General features: G+C 46.2%; 1 protein-coding gene across 1 annotated transcript in view; it reads right to left on the bottom strand.

The window, feature by feature from the left end:
• Positions 1-846: 846 nt before the first annotated feature.
• The window catches only part of LOC124613389 (vegetative cell wall protein gp1-like), a 179309-nt gene continuing 158917 nt past the window's right edge, over positions 847-21238 (bottom strand). Inside the window, exons 3-4 of the mRNA XM_047142092.1 lie at positions 18085-18500; positions 847-879 (exon numbers count right to left, since the gene is read on the bottom strand). Coding sequence (XP_046998048.1) covers positions 847-879; positions 18085-18500 — 449 coding nt within the window. The remainder of the gene's footprint in view (positions 880-18084; positions 18501-21238) is intronic.

Below are 21238 nucleotides of genomic sequence, written 5' to 3'. Positions count from 1 at the left end.
TATTCAAAATTTCACCCTGTACTGTAGGATAGTGACACTAATACGATCCTTTTATTGGTCCCTGTCACAAGGCCTAAGCTCTACATATGACCTAACTTTCTATCAACAACACAATCCGAGGTTTGAGTCTTCGGAAGAACCCTGTTTTTATGCCTGTTGTTTTGGAACATTTTAGGTGCCCCATGCTGTCTCATGCGTACCGATAACAGCACAGTCACCAGCGATGGCAAAGCGAAAAATCCAATATGCCTACAATTTCCTTGTTTCTCGCCTCCATCCGAAGATCACTACTAATCGTCTATTTGTCTAAGTTTTGTAAATAAACATAATTCTCCAGTTTGTACTGGAGGAGTTAACCAACTAACTTCTCTGTGTCTATGTCTCGTGTTGTACATCTCTGAGGATGATTCATATGGCCTTCATGGTGTACTCATTCCCGCAATAAGGTGTGACCATAATGCTCTAACTGATCTGTGTGTTACGGTCATAACATCGCACAATCATAAACAAAAAAGTCAATTCTCAGTTACTACAAACAATATGCGTTGCGTGATAAATGAGCCAGTCACTGCCAGATAACAAGAACTAAAACTCAGTTCAGTGTACCGTTGGTTCTTCCAGAACTTATCGTTTGATATTTATTGTAATTCTGACCTACTCTGAAAATATCAGCACCAGTGTTTTACTACGAGAGAAACAAAACATTTCCATAAAACTTCTGGGCTTATCCATAAAACAATCTACAAAAATTTTGACAGTAGATTTTAAAATAAGTACTCAGTGATTAATAATCTTCCAAATAGGTCAAACTAAAATCGAATTACGTTGTTGTTGTTGTCTTAGACATTAGTTCAGAATCTGATTTGATCCTTCATCTCTCTGTAACAAATCCATTTGAACACGCTTAGCGTATTTAAGCCTTGGTCTCCCTGTAACTTCAGCGGTGGTATGGAAACAAAAATAATGTTAATTTAATCGCCACTTCGGATCAGTTTACAGCTAGCCATCCACTAGAATTCGAGTATGCGATATTCAATTTTTTTATAGCTCATTTACAAATTAGTGGTTCCGTCACACACTGTTACTTTATATGCCACGTAGAATCATTAATCATTCGTAGGCACATTAGCAGAGACAGTGATAATTTTAAACAACGACATAAGTAAATGAGAGGACTAGAAAAATGAAGATATCAAAGAAATTATGCCTCAGGATAACGATGTACCCTAACCACAGGATTAAAGTTTGTTGTCTGTTTAAGCACCACATTTCTAAAGCTTCTAGTCTCTTCTTATCTGAAAAGTTTGCCTTCCTCGTTTTTCTTCTACACGGCTACTCTCCAGGCAAATAGTTTTGATAAAGGTTTCCTAACAATGGAATTTAATTAGATGATAAAAAAATTCTAATTTCAATAATTCTTTTGTTGTTATTGTCAGTCTGCTGTTATATCCTCTCTACTACTCCCCTTATCAGTAGTTTTGCTACTTAAAGAGCAAACTCATCTACTGGATTTAGTGTCTCATTCGGTAATCTAATACCATTAGCATTGCCTGATTTAATTTGACTACCTGGATTATCTTTATTTTATTTTTGTTGAAGTTCATCTTATAACCACTTCACTAGGTATTACGTACCCTATTCCATTACTCTCCCAAGTCGCTATCCGTCTCCACACATTTACAGTATAATCAGCAAATCTCAGAGTTCTTAATTCTTCTCCCTGAGTTTTAATTCCCTTTCCAAAGATCTCATTTGTTTCCTTTACTGAACCATTGTCACAAAAAAACAAATAAAATAAAGAGGAAAATATGATTTCGTTTTTAAAGCGTGTCGTTCACCATCCACAGAAGCAATAGTGCCCATATACCAGTTTGTAAAATAATTAAATTCATCAGTACCTAAATTTTTCTTCTTGACTTATTCTTTTCAATCATACTGTCATACTTTTATAAGCAGTATTACCGGCATACTATAGTTTCTTAGTTCAGAATGATCTGAAGCAGCTAATGTTGATCTCCTTCTCGTGTCTACTGTAGCCAAGCACGTAATGCAGTTTTGTTTACATTTCTGTAGAAACGGCAAAGTTTTTAAGTGACTATGGTTTTAAATTAGTTTTGTTCCAATGTTCTGTGTGTATGTTCTTCACGGAATTTCTGGGTGTACCTCTTGACGTTTGTTATGAAATTCGCTTCTTGTGGCACAAGGACGCGGCGTAAGAAAATAACTGTGTCATTTATTCCTTATGGTTAGCAGTCTTTTAGTACGATATTTAACAAGAGATACTGGTGGTCTATAATAACTTACGTGACGGGACCAGCTGCGTGTAGCAGGTAAATTGAAATTTTGGTCTCGTTGTATAAAAATATATCGATTTTAAACAGAAAATATCAAAAGCGAAAGGTCCAGAAACAAAGCGCAGATGTAAACCACAGTAACTGATTTGTTAGAGCAGAACAACGGCCACGAAGTCTTCTGCTATAGAACTGTCATCTCATTGTCTCTGAACTTGTCTGGCGTCCAGCTAAAGCAGACGTAGCGGAGCAGAATAACACGCTTACGCTGCCAGAGTCGGAAGACCCGTTGAATGAGGCTGTCACGCAAGATACAGCGGAGAAATAGAAGAAGTCCATGAACAACCTTGATATTGAGATCCAAATATCGAACGAAGATGACAAGATAAGAGAATAAACAATACCAAATGTAACAGTTTCGTAATTAGATGATGACAGTTGTGGTGAATATTCACCAGTGTCCAAAAATTAAACCCAAAAGAAACTGCCAGAGTAATATAGCTCATTGAAACTTGCACCATATATATAAAGAACTGATATAGTATAGTACAGACTATAACTGAAAGTAATACGCATTGGAACGAACAGTAACACAGTTTTATTCAGAGAGAATAATTACACTGAAATCACCGTGATTCATGATGGTCCTCTGGACATTGCAAAAGGCAGGACGTGGTTTTTATTTTATGTGTAATCACCACAGACAGCAGTGCATGCTCTCTGCAACGTCTTATATTCTAGCTGCAAGGTTGGTAAGGAATTCTTGTGGTAGGATGTACTACAGAGGGGCTGAGTCTCCACGTCTGCATGATGTCAGCAGGATAGCAGTGGGTACCTGTGAAGCGTCTATGACATTAGTGAAGTAGTGAAACACTGTCAGAGTACAATTATTTATTAGCCTTGTTCACAGTCGTCTTGTTCCACACCAGTCTTGTAATCCATGCCTCATTCAGCTGCGTGTTAGATTCCCGCTGACGGCTGCCGAACCAGCATCTCGTCTGCACGTGCGGGCGAAGAGTGAGTGACTTCGCGCCTTGCGGTAATGGTTCAGCAGGAATGGTCCCGCACTAGCTGCTGGACTGTGGTCGACCCACTCCGAACTCTATGATGACCCTTGACGACCCATCCGCGATGTGGTGATGTCAGAAGTCGTGTGGTAGGTCGATGTCCTTAAACCAGTCAGGTAGGTTTCAGGACCCAGAGGCGCCCAAGAGATGACAAGGAGAGTGGACACCACGAGCCTCTGCTGCCGGTTTCCACGCTTCAGTTCGGTGCCTTCAGCAAGCCTCGATGTGGTGTTGTCGGAGCACAGTCAGCTTCTCCCTCAGCAATGCTAGGCTGCGAACAGCATGAAGTTCATCAGAGGAAGACTGTATCTCAGGTGCATCTTCCGCTTACACATAGCCTTTCCTGGAGTATCTAGGTGCAGTATAGACATAATGGAATCGAGTTCTATCACTGTGAACGCCATCGATCCCAGTGATCGAGTATTTAAAGGGAGATAACATGAGGCTATGACGCGATGCTCAGTTCTTACACTACTTGCCATTGAAATTGCTACACCACGAAGATGACGTGCTACAGACGCGGAATTTAACAGACGGGAAGAAGATGCTGTGATACGCGAATGATTAGCTTTTCAGAGCATTCACACAAGGTTGGCGCCGGTGGCGACACCTACAACGTGCTGACATGAAGAAAGTTTCCAACCGGTTTCTCATACACAGACAACAGTTGACCGGCGTTGCTTGGTGAAACTTTGTTGTGATGCCTCGTGTAAGGAGGAGAAATGCGTACCATCACATTTCCGACTTTGATAAATGTCGGATTGTAGCCTATCGCGATTGCGGTCTATCGTATCGCGACATTGCTGCTCGCGTTGGTCGAGACCGAATGACTGTTAGCAGAATATGGAATCGCTGGGTTCAGGAGGGTAATACGGAACGCCGTGCTAGATCCCAACGGCCTCGTATCACTAGCAGTCGAGATGACAGGCATATTATCCGCGTGGCTGTAACGAATCGTGGAGCCCCGTCTCGATCCCTGAGTCAACAGACGGGGACGTTTGCAAGACAACAACCGTCTGCACGATCAGTTCGACGACGTTTGCAGCAGCATGGACTATCAGTTCAGAGACCATGGCTGCGTTTACCCTTGACGTTGAATCACAGACAGGAGCGCCTGGGATGGTATACTCAACGACGAACCTGGGTGCACGAAAGGCAAAACGTTATTTTTTCGGATGAATCCAGGTTCTGTTTACAGCATAATGATGGTCGCTTCCGTGTTTGGCGACATCGCGGTGAACGCACATTGGAAGGGTGTATTCGTCATCGCCATACTGGCGTATCACCCGGCGTTATGGTATGGGGTGCCATTGGTTACACGTGTCGGTCACCTCTTGTTCGCCTTGACGGCACTTTCAACAGTGGACGTTACATTTCAGATGTGTTACGACCCGTGGCTCTACCCTTCGTCGATCCCTGCGAAACCGCACGTTTCATCAGGATAATGCACGACCGCATGTTGGAGGGCCTGTACTGGCCTTTCTGGATACAGAAAATGTTCGACTGCTGCCCTGGCCAGCACATTCTCCAGATCTCTCACCAATTGAAAACGTCTGGTCAATGGTGGCCGAGCAACTGGCTCGTCACAATACGCCAGTCACTACTCCTGATGAACTGTGGTATCGTGTTGAAGCTGCATGGGCAGCTGCACCTGTACACGCCATCCTAGCTCTGTTTGACTCAATTCCAGTCGTATCAAGGCCGTTATTACGGCCAGAGGTGGTTGTTTTGGGTACTGATTTCTCAGGATCTATGCACCCAAATTGCATGAAAATGTAATCACATCTTAGCCCTAGTATAATATATTTGTCCAATGAATACCCGTTTATCATCTGCATGTCTTCTTGGTGTAGCAATTTTAATGGCCAATAGTGTAATAACTGCATGTCTCCTTATTATGTTATATTCGTTTAAAAGGCTCGAAACTGCTGTGTAGTTTCTCTGATACTGTCTCTTAGAAAATAGGTACAGTTTCTTTCGACAGCTCTTACGAGCGATCGAATATGCGTGTCACGTTTCCGATAGTTTCCTGTACCGTGCTATTTTCCACTGAGCTCGTCTTAACCCTCCCTCGGCGCGGTGTTGTAATGTGCTGAGGCCCAATCTGCTTCCGAGATACCGCTTATTTCCTGATTCTCTATCTGCCTCTGGCATGACCGCACTTCCCTTGCAGCAAGGTGAATGAGCTTTAATAAAATTTTGTAATTTTCACTCCCTTGAAATTCTATGCTGTAACAGTACCATTCTTCCACCAGCATGGCTGACAACTGGTGTATAGTCGTTGGTGCATGTGGGCGTGAACCAATACGTCTCCTCAAGCATTCCACATGTACTCGATGGGATTTAAATTGGGGAAACGAGTAGGCCAGCCCATTCGACAAATACCCAAGTGTTCCAAAGAGCTCCTGCACCTGCACAATTCGGAGCTGTCTTGCATTGGCATCCCTGAGAATGTAGTAATGGCCGAATGCACCTCTGAAAAGACGCAAATGGAGGAGGGGCACAGTATCAAAATCACCTTGAACTATGAGTGTATCATGTTGAAAGATTTGAAATTCAGTACGCGCAATCAACATGCCGCCTACTTCATAACGCCTGAACAACCGAAACGATCACGTTCGACAATGATTTCGGGTGCATTACGTGTTTCCATCTCTCACCATATGATGGTACGTCATTACTGTTCGTATTATTGCGTATTTATTTCAGTTATCTTCTATACTGAAAGACCTAAGTCGAAACAAGTCCCCGGGAGTAGACAACATTCCATTACAACTACTGACAGCCTTGGGAGAGCCAGGCCTAACAAAACTCTACCATCTAGTGGGCAAGATGTATGAGACAGGCGAAATACCCTCAGACTTCAAGAGGAATATAATAATTCCTATACCAAATAAAGCAGGTGTTGACAGATGTGAAAATTACCGAACTATCAGTTTAATACGTCACAGCTGCAAAATACTAATAATACTCTAAAGACAAATTCAAAAACTGGTAGAAGCCGACCTCGGGGAAGATCAGTTTGGATTCCGTAGAAATGTTGGAAGGCAATACTGACCCGACGTCAGTATAGATTAAGGAAAGGCAAACCTACGTTTCCAGCATTTGTAGACTTAGAGAAAGCTTTTGACGATGTTGACTGGCATACTCTCTTTCAAATTCTGAAGATGGCTGGGATAAAACACGGGGAGCGAAAGGCTATTTACAATTTGTACAGAAACCAGATGGCTGTTATAAGAGTCGAGGGGCATGAAAGGGAAGCAGTGGTTGGAAAGGCAATGAGACAGGGTTGTAGCCTATCCCCAATGTTATTCACCTTGTACGTTGAGCAAGCAGTAAAGGAAACAAAAGAAAAATTCGGAATAGGAATTAAAATTCATGGAGAAGGTATAAAAACTTTGAGGTTCGCCGATGTCAGAGACTGCAAAGGACCTGAAAGAGCAGCTGAACGGAATGGTTCAAATGGTTCAAATGGCTCTAAGCACTATGGGACTTACCATCTGAGGTCATCAGTCCCCTACAACTTAGAACTACTTAAACCTAACTAACCTAAGGACATCACACACATCCATGCCCGAGGCAGGTGTCGAACCTGCGACCGTAGCGATCACGCGGTTCCAAACTGAAGTGCCTAGAACCGCACGGCCACTCCAGCCGGCAGCTGAGCCGAATGGACAGTAGCTTGAAAGGAGGATGTAAGTTGAACATCAACAAAAGCAAAACGAAGATAATGGAATGTCGTCGAACTAAATCGGGTGATGCTGCGTGAATTGGATTAGGAAATGAGACGCTTAAAGTAGTAAATGAGTTTTACTATTTGGGAGCAAAATAACTGATGTTAGTAGAAGTAGAGAGGATATAAAATGTAGACTGGCAATGACAAGGAAAGCGTTTCTGAAGAAGAGAAATTTGTTAACATCGAGTATAGATTTATGTGTCAGGAAGTCGTTTTTGAAAGGATTTGTATGGAGTGTAGCCACGTATGGAAGTGAAACGTGAACGATGAATGGTTTAGACAATAAGAGAATAGAAGCTTTCGAAATGTGGTGCTACAGAAGAATGCTGAAGATTAGATGGGTAGATCACATAAATAATGAGGAGGTATTGAATAGAATTACAGAGAAGAGAAATTTGTGGCACAACTTGACTAGAAGAAGGGATCGGTTGGTAGGCTTTTCCGAAAGTCAAATGGTATGTCGCCAGACACATACATTCTACTCACCAACGTGAATAGTCGTTTTGTTGTCACCTCCCCCAATGATTTTAGAAATTCTGATGGAATGTTATCTATCCCTTCTGCCTTATTTGACCTTAAGTCCTACAAAGCTCTTTCAAACTCTGATTCTAATACTGGATCCCCTATCTCTTCTAAATCGACTCCTGTTTCTTCTTGTATCGCATCAGAGAAATCTTCCCCCTCATAGAGGCTTTCAATGTATTCTTCCCACCTATCCGCCCTCTCCACTGCTTTTAACAGAAGAATTCCCGTTGCACTCTTAATATTACCACCCTTGCTTTTAATGTCACCGAATGCTGTTTTGACTTTCCTGTATCCTGAGTCTGTCCAACCGATAATCGTTTCTTTTTCAATGTCATCATATTTTTCCTGCAGCCACTTCGTCTTAGCTTCTCTGCACCTCCTATTTATTTCGTTTCTCAGCGACTTGTATTTCGGTATTCCTGAGTTTCCCGGAATATTTTTGTACTCCCCTCTTTCATCAATCAACTGAAGTATTTTCTTCTGTTACCCAAGGTTTCTTCGCAGTTACATTCTTTGTACCTAGGTTTTCCTTCCAAAATTCTGTGATGGTCCTTTTTAGAGATGTCCATTCCACTTCAATTGTACTGCCTACTGAGCTAGTCCTTATTACTGTATCTATAGCTTAGAGAACTTCAAGCATATCTTGTCATTCCTTAGTACTTCCCTATCCCACTTCTTTGCGTATTGGTTCTTCCTGACTAATGTCTTAAACTTCAGCCTATTCTTCATCACTACTATATTATGATCTGAATCTATATCTGCTCCTGGGTATGCCTTACAATGGAGTATCTGATTTCGGAATCTCTGTCTTACCATGATGTAATCTAACTGAAATCTTCCGGTATCACTCGGCCTTTTCCAAGTATACCTCCTTCTCTTGTGTGTCTTGAACTGGGTATTTGTTATTACTAGCTGAAACTTGTTACAGAAGTCTATTAATCTCTCTCCTCTCTAATTCCTTGTCCCAAGACCATATTCTCTTGTAACCTTTTCTTCCATTCCCTCCCCTACAACTGCATTCCAGTCACCCATGACTGTTAGATTTTCAACCGACTTCACATACTGTATTACCCTTTCAATATCCGCATACATTTCCTCTATCTCTTCATCTTCAGCTTGCGACGTCGGCATGTATACCTAAACTATCGTTGTCGGTTTGTTGTCGATTCTTATAAGAAAGACTCTGTCACGGAACTGCTCACAGAAACACACTCTTGCCCTACCTTCCTATTCCTACTCCTGTCATACCATTTTGTGCTGCAGTTGACATTACCCTATACTCATCTGTCCAGAAATCCTTGTCTTCTTTGCACTTCACTTCACTGACCCCTACTATACCTAGATTGAGCATTTGAATTTCCCTTTTCAGATTTTCTAGTTCGCTATCACGTTAAAGCTTCTGACATTCCACGCTACGACTCATAGAACGTTATCTTTCCGTTTATTATTCAATCGTGGTAAACTCCCCCATGGCAGTCCCCTCCCGGAGATCCGAATGGGGGACTATTCCGGTATCTTTTGCTAATGGAGAGATCATCATGACACTTCTTCAATTACAGGCCACAAGTCCTGTGGACACACAGTACGTGTTTTTAAAGTAGTGGTGTCCATTACCTTCTGCATCCTGATGCTGCTCATCATTGATGGTTCTTCCTCGTTTAGGGACAGTTTCCCATTCCTTGCACAAGAGAGTGCCCTGAACCTCTGTCTGCTCCTCCGTCCTCTTTGACAAGGCCGTTGGCAGAATCAGGGTGACTTCTTATACCGGAAGTTTTCGGCCGCCAGTGCCATTAATCAAAATGTAAGCAGCAACGGGAACTACTAATACTAGACCACAGATCCCATTAGTAACCTATTAATGGTCTTGAGATCACTGAAGCACCAGTTGTACATGGTTTCTTTCTTGATGCTAGTATTAGACCAACCTTTGTTCTAGCGCAAAGTACCGTCATCCAATATGGCGGCGATGACGTCATCTAAGATGGCGGATGTTGGTGGGAAAGTGCCACGTCCCCTCGCCCAGAAAAATGGCGGGAAGTTCAAATTCCAACATGATAATGCGTCACCCCCGGAAAAATGGGGGGAAAACTGGACTTGTCTTTATTATTTAACCAGTTTCAAGCATGTGTTTTCTCCACGAGCTTTAGAGCCCAACTGGCTTATTTGATATCGTCGCCACCAGAGAGCACCACCGTGACATCATCCGAAATGGCGGATTTTGGCGGGAAGAAGGTCAATTGAGCTACCTCCACTAACCTAACCTCCCCACTTCCCCCAGGACACAGCGGCAAGTTAAAATTTCAACAGGATAATGCACCACACCGCTCTTATCTCTACTAAGCAAAGATAATCGCAGGAAAATAGCTCACTTGGCATACCTTCACTGACCTAAGTCACCCGACTGCCACCTCTTCCTACGAACTGGCGCCAACTTTTAATTTTTGCTGTAAACAAAATTCAATTCCCATATGTCTACTAAACTAACAAAATGGCGCGAAAGAAAAGACACTTTACTAACCTCAATCACCAGACTGCCACCACCTCCTAAGGATTCGTTGGAAAAGGACTTGGACATAAGATTTTATTTAAACAATTCCATGCAGGTGTGTTCACCACAAGGTCAGGACTCCAACTGACTTAATACACATCGCCACCACCAGAGGGCGCTCTCATCTGTGACGTAATTCAAGATGGCGACACCCAGTGTATTCACCACGAGGTCTGGACTCCGACTGACTTAGTTCATATCTGTGTCACCAGAGGGCGCTCTCCTGGCGTCACATCATGACACAAGTACCGTTATTCAAGATGGCTGCACCCGATGTATCTGTCACGAGCTCCATAGCCTAACTGACTTAGTTCATATCGCTGGCACTAGAGGACGCCACTGTGATGTAGCGTGATGACACAAGATTGTCTGCTCTCTCTCGCCCGAGCGCGTTATAACCGGACACGCACCGCCCCGCCGGCCTGCGGGCGCCCGACCGCTTACGTCACACACCCTCGGCCGCCATCTCCATACACGCACTGGACATAGTCTTCTGTAAATATGCTAACACTCACATCACGCATCTGCATCTAACCTATCAATTACCTAAGTACTTAATTACATTTCAATTTTGATCATATTAAAAAATTCAATTTACAATTTGATATAGATATTAAAAGGTGTTCAACTACCTAGTTCCAACTACTTTTCAAGGTCCAGACCGCCACCTCTTCCCAGTAACTGGCGCCGAATTTGAATTCTGGCAGTAAAGAAAGGTCACTTGCGCTTTCGCTACCAACCTAAGAAAATTGGGCGGGAAAGAAAGGACACTTGTACTATCCTCAGCCATCTGACCTCCACTTCCTCCTAGGAACCCGCGCCAAGTTTGAATTTTGCCAGTAAACAAAGCTTACTTGCGTTTTCACTACCAACGTAAGGCCAGCCGAAGTGGCCGTGCGGTTAAAGGCGCTGCAGTCTGGGCCCGCAAGACCGCTACGGTCGCAGGTTCGAATCCTGCCTCGGGCATGGATGTTTGTGATGTCCTTATGTTAGTTAGGTTTAACTAGTTCTAAGTTCTAGGGGACTAATGACCTCAGCAGTTGAGTCCCATAGTGCTCAGAGCCATTTGAACCAACGTAAGAAAATTGCTGCAAACAAAGCTCACCACCACCACTAACCTAATTCGCCAGACCACCACCTCTTCCTAGGGGCGCATGGTAAAAGGACTCAGCCTGGAATAGGCTGATGGACAGATTTATTTATTTTGGAGCATTTATTTAGGGATGGACTATATCTATCACAGAACACACGTTCTGACATGCACCACAGCACAACTCAAGCTAATTGTAAACCGTCAAAAATAACACACTGCACAACCTTTAGACATGCGAACCACTCATAAACAATGCAGAGCATTTATTTCCAGATAGCCAAACAACTCGTAAATTCTCAAAATAATAATCCATGTAAAAGACTGCTTGTTAATCGTCAACTATCGAAATCATACACCAGCCTTTATTTAAACAATTAGAGGCAGCACCACCACCAAGTGTATTCGCCACTGAGTCCATAGCCCAACAGAATTAGTTCATATCGATGCCACTAGAGGATGCTGTGGTGACGCAAGTACCGTAATCTAAGATGGCGCCACCTAGTGTGTTCACCACCAGCTCCAGACCCCAACTGTCTTAGTACATTTCCACGCCGTCAGAGACCGCCACAGTGACACCAGCTGATGGCGGAAGAACAGTTATCCATGATGGCGGCAAACAGTGTGTTCTCCACGAGGTCTACGACGCTGTTCTCCGTTTCATGACGTAAACCAAGATCGTGAGGGAAAACGACTCAGCCTGCTCTGGGCTGCTGGGGGGAGTAAGGAAGGAATTCACTCTATTTACTTTCAAACATTTTCTTTATCACACTGACGCAAAACACTCGCCATGTTATGCTTGGGGTGACAATACACAGTCTGCAGACACAAAAACAACTCCTAATTTTCCGAAATAATTTCAGTACAGACCTGCGGACTGCTCCTAAATAATACAGCACATTGATGTGTAGACACGGTAAGTACTCGTAAACTGTCCAAATAACGCATATCACGGCCTACAGACACGCTCCGGAAATAATGCAATCAATGCTCGCATGCACAGTCCACCGCCCCCTCTCCATTAGAGTACACAGGAGGTAGCAATAAGTGACGCATCCCTCAGATGTCAAACCGCGCACAGCCCTTGCTCAGCTTCCGCAAGCATGAGGTGGCGGCACCCCCATTAATATGTAACACCTGAGAAATTCCTGTCCAAATACGTGTTCACCTACACACACGTGCTGACGTGATCGGGTGGGAGAGCAACCGCGAGATGCAGCCGAACGCAGGCCAAAGTTGCATGTAGGCGCTGTTAATTTACACAGCGTGCGCTCATTGTAAATATGACGTGTCGCCCTTGGTCTAGGTAATGTACAGAACAGATATTATGATAAAGTGCAACAACATAATGGCATAGCCATCACATGGAGTAGGTAGCAGTAAACGAGTTGGTAACAATAACATGCTAATAGGGTACTGCCCCTCCCTATCACTGGCAAGGCATCATCGAAAATAGCGAAAAGAATAGTTTTTGGCTGAATTGGAATTGATCGTGTAGGCTCTTACATGGCTCTCTTTTGTTGTTGCTACACACAGATGAGCCAAAACATTATGATCAACTACTTAGACGCTTGTTGAAACGCAATACAGCAGTGATTCTGCGTGTCATGGAATCTGCAGGTACTTAATAGGTTTCCAGAAGTTTATGGCACCTGACGCCTATACACAGGTCACACACTTCCTTTAATTTACGGGGGGTTGGGTTGTGGCCGCGGAGCTGGCACCCAGTAGCATCGCAGCTGGGTTTCATTGAATTCAGATAAGCCGAATTTGATAGCCAAGACATCAACGTGAGTTCACTGACACGCTCCTTAAACCATTGCAGCACGTTTCTGGACTTGTGCCACAGACGGCTATCCTGCAGGAACATGCCATCACTGTTGAGGAAGACATCAAGCGTAACGGTTTACAGGTGATCCCTAATAATGTTCATGTTGGCTACAGCTTAATGGTGCCGTCGATGACTACCGCTGGTCCCATGGAAGGCCAGGTGAAAGTCCCCCAGAACACGATACTGCTCCCACTGACCTGTGTTCGTGGCTCGCTGCTTGTTTCGAACAGCCTTTCGGTTGGATGACGGCGTATCTGGATGTGACCATCGACCTGGTTTAACAATGAATGGGATTCATCCGACCAGGCGACACAATTCCATTGATCTGCGGCCCAATCTCGTCTGTCTCGTGCCCACTGTAATCACTCCTGACGATGGTTCATATGGCTCTAAGCACTATGGGGGTTAACATCTGAGGTCATCAGTCCCCTAGACTTAGAACTAACTAAACCTAACTAACCTAAGGACACCACACACATCCATGCCCGAGGCAGGATTCGAGCCTGCGACCGTAGCAGCCGCATGGTTCCGGACTGAAGCGCCTAGAACCGCTTGGCCACAGCGGCCGGCATACTTGGCGATGTTGTTGTGTCAAGAGGGAAACACGTAGGTGTCCTCTGCTGTGGAACACCATGTCCAACACTGTGCACGGAATGGTGTACCTACGCCAGCACTGTACTCTGCCGTGAGGTCTGCCACAGATCGCCGCCTATCCCGCTATAGAGAGCGGGCAAGCCTGCGATCCCTATGTTCTGTGATGAGGTATGGACGTCCAACTTCTTGTCGCCTACTCGTCGTTCAGCATTCACACACTTTCCATGGATGCTCAAGGCAGTAGCACGCGAAGAGCAGAGCCGCTTCACCATTTCCGAGATGCTCGCTCCCAGGCACTGGGCCACAAGAATCTGGCTTATACGTAGTCGCTCAAGTCGGCGGATTTCCGCAGTTGCGCCACTTGTCGTCGCTAGAATCATTCCCAATTCGTCTCGATTCGCTCATATACACTACTGGCCATTAAAATTGGTACACCAAGAACAAATGCACATGATAAACGGGTATTCATTGGACAAATATATTATACTAGAACTGACGTGTGATTACATTTTCACGCAATTTGGGTGCATAGGTCCTGAGAAATCAGTACCCAGAACAACCACCTCTGGCCATAATAACAGCCTTGATACGTCTGGGCAACACTATACCACACTTCATCAAGAGTAGTGACTGGCGTATTGTGACGAGCCAGTTGCTCGGCCACCATTGACCAGGCGTTTTCAACTGGTGAGAGATCTGGAGAATGTGCTGGCCAGGGCAGCAGTCGAACGTTTTCTGCATCCAGAAAGGTCCGTACAGGACCTACAACATGCGGTCGTGCATTATCTTGCTGAAATGTAGGGTTTCGCAGGGATAGAGAGAAGGGTAGAGCCACGGGATGTAACACATCTGAAATGTAACGTCCCCTGTTCAAAGTGCCGTTAATGCGAACAAGAGGTGACCGAGACGTGTAACCAGTGGCATCCCATACCATCATGCCGGGTGATACACCAGTATGGCAAGGACGAATAAAAGCTTCCAATGTGCGTTCACCGCGATGTCGCCAAACACGGATACGACCATCATGATGCTGTAAACAGAACCTGGATTCATCCGAAAAAAATGATGTTTTGCCATTAGAGCACCCAGGTTCGTCGTTGAGTACACCATCCCAGAACTTTGATAAAGGTCGGATTGTAGCCTATCGCGATTCCGGTTTATCGTATCGCGACATTGCTGCTCGCGTTGGTCGAGATCCAATGACTGTTAGCAGAATATGGAACCGGTGGGTTCAGGAGGGTAACACGGAACGCCGTGCTGGATCCCAACGGCACTAGTAGTTGAGATGACAGGCATCTTATCCGCATGGCTGTAACGGATCGTGCAGTCACGTCTCGATCCCTGAGTCAACAGATGGGGACGTTTGCAAGACAACAACCATCTGCACGAACAGTTCGATGACGTTTGCAGCAGCACGGACTATCAGCTCGGAGACCATGGCTGCGATTACCCTAGACGCTGCATCACAGACAGGAGCGCCTGCGATGGTGTACTCAATGACGAACCTGGGTGATCGAATGGCAAAACGTCATTTTTTCGGATGAATCCAAGTTCTGTTTACAGCATCATGATGGTCGCATCCGTGTTTGGCGACATCGTGGTGAACGCACATTGGAAGCGTGTATTCGTCTTCGCCATACTGGCGTATCACTCTGCGTGATGGTATGGGGTGCCATTGGTTACATGTCTCGGTCACCTCTTGTTCGCATTGACGGCACTTTGAGCAGTGGACGTTACATTTCAGATATGTTACGACCCGTGGCTCTACCCTTCATTCGATCCCTGCGAAACCCTACATTTCAGAAGGATAATGCACGACAGCATGTTGCAGGTCATGTACAGGCCTTTATGGATGCAGAAAATGTGCAACTGCTGCCCTGGCCAGCACACTCTCCAGATCTCTCACCAATTGAAAACGTCTGGTCACTGGTGGCCGAGCAACTGGCCCGTCACAATACGCCAGTCACTTCTCTTGATGAACTGTGGCATCGAGTTGACGCTGCATGGGCGACTGTACCTGTACACGCCATCCAAGCTCTGTTTGACTCAATGCCCAGGCGTATCAAAGCCGTTATTACGGCCAGAGGTAGTTGTTCTGGGTACTGATTTCTCAGGATCTAGGCACCCAAATTGCGTAAAAATGTAATCACATGTCAGTTCTTGTGTAATGTATTTTTTCAATGAATACCCGTTTATCATCTGCATTTCTTCTTGGTGTAGCAATTTCAGTGGCCAGTAGTGTATGACCTCTGTACAGTATTTAGTTCTTGTGCATAAATAACTGAAAGTGTTCCCGGACTTTATGTACACCTTTTTACTCTTATTGCGGTATCATCCTACTGACGTATCAAAGTTGGCAATGCAGCCGCAAGTTTCCATCAGGCGCCAATAGAGTGGTGTGGGATCCCGTGCTCCAGCCTCCAAAGGCTCCATACTCCGAGCGCCCTCTGCCACCGCAGTACAGGACGGCCAGCGACTACCGGACGGCCTACTCCTACTCGCCCCTTCAGCGAGACTCGCTACACAGCCGCGGCTAGTCGCGGATCCCACTCAATCGTTCGTGCTTTGTTCAGAGAGCCCTCTTCCAAACTGACACTAAGCGTTGGACTCAATTTTTTGCTGCACTATTTGTAATGAGTCTTCCTAACCTTGGAGAAATCCAAGTAAATCTTCTGTTTACTGCGTTAACTTGTTTGCTAATCATTTCTGTCCTGTCCAGCTCTCCTATGAGACAGTTGCCAAACTGACCTGCAGCCCATCCCTCCTTACCATTGTGTGCGAGGTCAACACTTATTTTGTTGTGTTTTTACAATTTATTACACTACTGGCATATAAAATTGCTACACAAAGAAGAAATGCAGATGATAAACCAGTATTCATTGGACAAATATATTATACCAGAACTGACATGCGATCACATTTTCATGCAATTAGGGTGCATAGATCCTGAGAAATCAGTACCCAGAACAACCACCTCTAGCCGTAATAACGGTCTTGATATGTTTGGGCATTGAGTCAAACAGAGCTTGGATGGCGAGTACAGGTACAGCTGCCCATGAAGCTTCAACGCGATACCACAGTTCATCAAGAGTAGTGACTGGCGTATTGTGAGCAGCCAGTTACTCGGCCACCACGGACAAGACGTTTTCAATTGGTGAGAGATCTGGAGAATGTGCTGGCTAGGGCAGCAGTCGAACATTTTCTGTATCCAGACAGGTCCGTACAGGACCTGCAACATTTGGTTGTGCATTATCCTGCTGAAATGTAGGGTTTCGCAGGGATCGAATGAAGGGTAGAGCCACGGGTCGTAACACATCTGAAATGTAACGTCCACTGTTCAAAGTGCCGTCAATGCGAACAAGAGGTGGCCGAGACATGTAACCAATGGCACCCCATTCCATCACGTCGGGTGATACGCCAGTATGGCGATGATGAACACACGCTTAAAATGGGCGTTCAACGCGATGTCGCCAAACACGGATACGACCATCATGATGCTGTAAACAGAATCTCGAGTCATCCGAAAAGATGACGTTTTGCCATTCGTGCACCCAGGTTCGCCGTTGAGTACACCATCCCAGGCGCTCCTGTCTGTGATGCAGCGTCAAGGGTAACCGCAGCCATGGTCTCCGAGCTGATAGACCATGCTGCTGCAAACGTCGTCGAACTGTTCGTGCAGATGATTGTTTTTGTGGCGGCGTTCGTAGCGACAAACAATTCGCTGTAGAAACGGCTTACGAAGTCACCGCCACACTTTTAATAGCGGGCCGACCGGTCCGCTGGAACAGTGAACAGAAAGATGAAAACCCAAACACTCTGATTAAATAAAAGTCGGTACTTATCTTTATTAACGAAGATACAGAAACACAGTAGTGAACTCCGTGTCTACAGAAATCTGTCTAGTTCGAGTCGGAGCGGCTAGGTCAGCGTCGGCTGACGACAAACAACAACTCTGCTGCGATGAACACACAACTGACTAGCAAGTACACAATTCGGTGGCGAGTATACAACTGAGCGGCGAATACAGAACTGTCCTAGCGCTCGCGACTCCAGCGCTTAAGAAACCAGAAGCCAGCGGTGGCGCGCGCAGACTTGCGGCGATTTGCTGTCTCGCTGGCGCTGCTTATGCGGACGGCGTCCGGACTTTGATGCTGCCAACCTTTTGGCAGCGGGCTCGGGTGGCATTACTGGCTAGGATATAACACTCCTCCCCCCCAAATCGCCGCGCTTTCGTTGAATAATGACGCGGCGAGCGTCGACGGCGGGGGAGGGGTCTGGCCGCAGGCGTAGCAGAAGAGACCGGGGCGGAGACTGTTGTCGGTGGCAGTCCCCGGTCCGCACCCCAGCATTGGCTGCGCGGGGCCTCGGGAAACACCGACTGAAAACCGAGGTCAGGGTGCACGCCTGTGACCACGGGCGCAGCTTCTGGTACTGGACGCGACGGGGCGTCGGGACCCACGAAGAGAGGCAGCGTCTCCTGACGCTGCGTCGACGGCTGCTGAGTGGGCGCCGGACAAGGCGCTGCGGTGTCAGACTCCTTGGGGGTGCCCAAGGAAAGCGGCTGCAGGACAGGCTGCACAGCCACCGCTTGGGAAGGCGGCCCGGCTGAGGGGTCGACGTCCATCAGCTCCGAAGGCGGTGGCGACTGAAGAGGGACCGCAGGCGCCGGAGCGACCACCTGGGGCGCTCCAGGATGAAGCTGTGCGGGAGGCATCATCGGGACGGGCTGTCGGCGTGGTAGCGGCGACGGCTGCTGCTGCTGCCCTGGGGGCGGCAGCGAAGTCGGAAGGCGCGGCTGGAACCCGCCGCGGACCAAATCTGTGGACAAAGAACGAGCGGCAGAATCCGGGCGGCCAGCGCGGCGCAACTGGTTCTGATGCCTCCTGTGCACCCCAGTAGCACCTTGAACAGTATAAAAACCGCGACCCTGGACACTTATCACGGTACCACGTTCCCAACGACGGCGACCGTGATAAACTCTGAAAAAAAACGGCGTCGTTGCGCTGAAAACGCGTGCGATGCTCAGAAGCGGCGGGTCGATCCGGGGGGTGCAACAACCGTAGTAGGGTGCGATGACGACGGCCGTGGAGAAGCTCCGCAGGCGAAGGGCCGTCGCGTGGCGTGGTCCGGTACGACGACAGGAACGTGATGAGGGCCTGCTGACGAGAGTGCGTAGCATGAAGGCGGTCCATATGATCCTTGAATGTGCGTACAAAACGTTCCGCTGCACCATTCGATTGAGGGTGGAACGGCGGAGTAAGAACATGGCAAATGCCATTGGCAGAACAAAAACTTTCAAATTCAGCAGAGGTAAATTGTGGACCATTGTCAGACACTAAAACTTCTGGAAGACCCTCAATACAAAAAATTGAAGTCAACGCCTGTATAGTTTGTGCAGACGTTGTAGACTGCATGGGCACAACAAACGGAAAATTACTAAATGCATCTATCACGATGAGCCAACGAGAATGCCAATATGGACCAGCGAAATCAATATGTACTCGCTGCCAAGGACCGGCAGGGCGTGCCCACTCAAAATAGCGTTGAGGCGGAGCAGCTTGGTGTTCGGCACACGTCGAACAATCTGTAGACATCTGCGTAATCTGCTTATCAATGCCGATCCATGTACAATGACGGCGGGCAAGCTGCTTGGTGCGGACCACTCCCCAATGACCTTGATGCAACAAGGCGAGGACCTTGGATTGGAGCACTTGGGGAACCACTACACGAAGCTGGTCATTCTCGGTGCGTAACAGCAAAACTCCGTGCGAAACAGACAACAGATGACGTTGCGGATAATAGCGACGAACCACAGGATCCGATATGTCCTTTGCCTTGGACGGCCAACCACATTGAACAAAACGTAATAGTAAACTCAGATGAGGATCCGTAGCTGTCTCACGTGCCACCTGACGATAATCAATCGGAAAATCCCGGAGGGATTGATGCTCATCGGCGTCAATCTGATGGCAAGAGTCGTCAGAGGAATCGAAGACATCATCCGCAGCAATCGGCAATCTAGAAAGCGCGTCAGCGTTTGCATGCTGAGCTGTAGGGCGATACAGTATCTCATACTGGTATTGTGATAACAAAAGAGCCCAACGTTGTAGTCTCTGAGCTGTCCGCTGAGGAACTGGTTTAGACGGATGAAACAGTGACGTCAGGGGCTTGTGATCTGTTACTAAGTAGAATGGGCTACCATAGAGGTAGTGATGGAATTTTGTGACACCGAACACAATAGCCAACGCTTCCTTGTCCAATTGGCTATAATTACACTGAGCTTTGTTTAGCAATTTAGATGCGAACGCAATAGGACGTTCGGTGTTACCGACTCGGTGAGACAACACAGCACCGAGGCCGAAAGAAGAGGCATGACAAGCTAACACCAGAGGCTTGTTAGGGTCGTAATGGACCAGACAACGATCATTCAATAAAGCCTCTTAAAGCTGCTGAAAGGCTGATTGGCAATCAGCTGACCACACAAACGGAACATTCTTACGGCGGAGACGATGCAACGGTGCAGCAATCTGTGATGCATTAGGTATAAACCTAATATAATATGTCAATTTGCCAAGAACTGTTTGCAATTCCTGCAGATTGCGAGGAGCGGGCAAATCACGAATAGCTGCTAAAAGTGACTGGGAGGGATGAATGCCTTGAGCATTAATAACATGTTCCAGATACTCCATCTCCGTAAGGAAAAATGAACATTTATCGATGTTGCAACGTAGGCCTGCCTGAGACAACACTGTAAACAAACACTCCAAATTACGGAAATGTTCAGCAGGCGTCCGACCGGACACAACAATATCGTCTAAATAGTTGCAACACGATGGCACATTAGCCAGAAGTTGTGACAAAAAACGCTGAAAAACAGCTGGAGCTGACGCACAACCAAAAGGCAAACGCAGAAAACGGAACAACCCCAACGACGTGTTTATGACAAAATACTGTTGTGATTGCTCGTCGAGGGGCAATTGCAAATATGCTTCACGGAGATCAATTTTGGAAAAGAAACGAGCTTCCCCTAACTCATCCATCAGCTCGTCCGGTCTAGGCAAAGGAAAAGAATCAATGACAGTCTGAGGATTAACTGTCGACTTAAAATCAGCACACAAACGTAACTTGCCAGACGGTTTCTTTATAATAACTAAGGGAGAAGCCCACTGGCTCGCTGAAACGGATTGAATAACACCGTTGTTTTGCCAACGACGAAGTTCATCTGCTACAGGTGCCCGGAGGGCGTGAGGCACTGGACGAGCACGAAAAAATCGAGGCTGAGCATTATCTTTTAACGTAATATGAGCGGCAAAGTTCGCAGCACAACCTAGTTCGTCTTTAAATATGTCACTGTATTGTTTACACAAACCGGTTATGCTGTCTTGAGGAACAACAACAGAATTAATTTGCAACACATTGTCTTGGATAGACAGGCCAAACAAGTCAAAACAGTCTAATCCGAAAATGTTTACACTGTCTGTAGCGCGGAGCACTGTGAATGAAACTGTTTGTGTATTGTCACGGAATGTGGCTGGCACGCTACATACACCTAACAC

The sequence above is a fragment of the Schistocerca americana genome, chromosome 4 (genome assembly GCF_021461395.2).
Source record: "Schistocerca americana isolate TAMUIC-IGC-003095 chromosome 4, iqSchAmer2.1, whole genome shotgun sequence".
NCBI lineage: Eukaryota > Metazoa > Arthropoda > Insecta > Orthoptera > Acrididae > Schistocerca > Schistocerca americana.
Note: the sequence above shows the minus strand (reverse complement) of the source record. Positions and strands in the feature narration are given on the sequence as shown.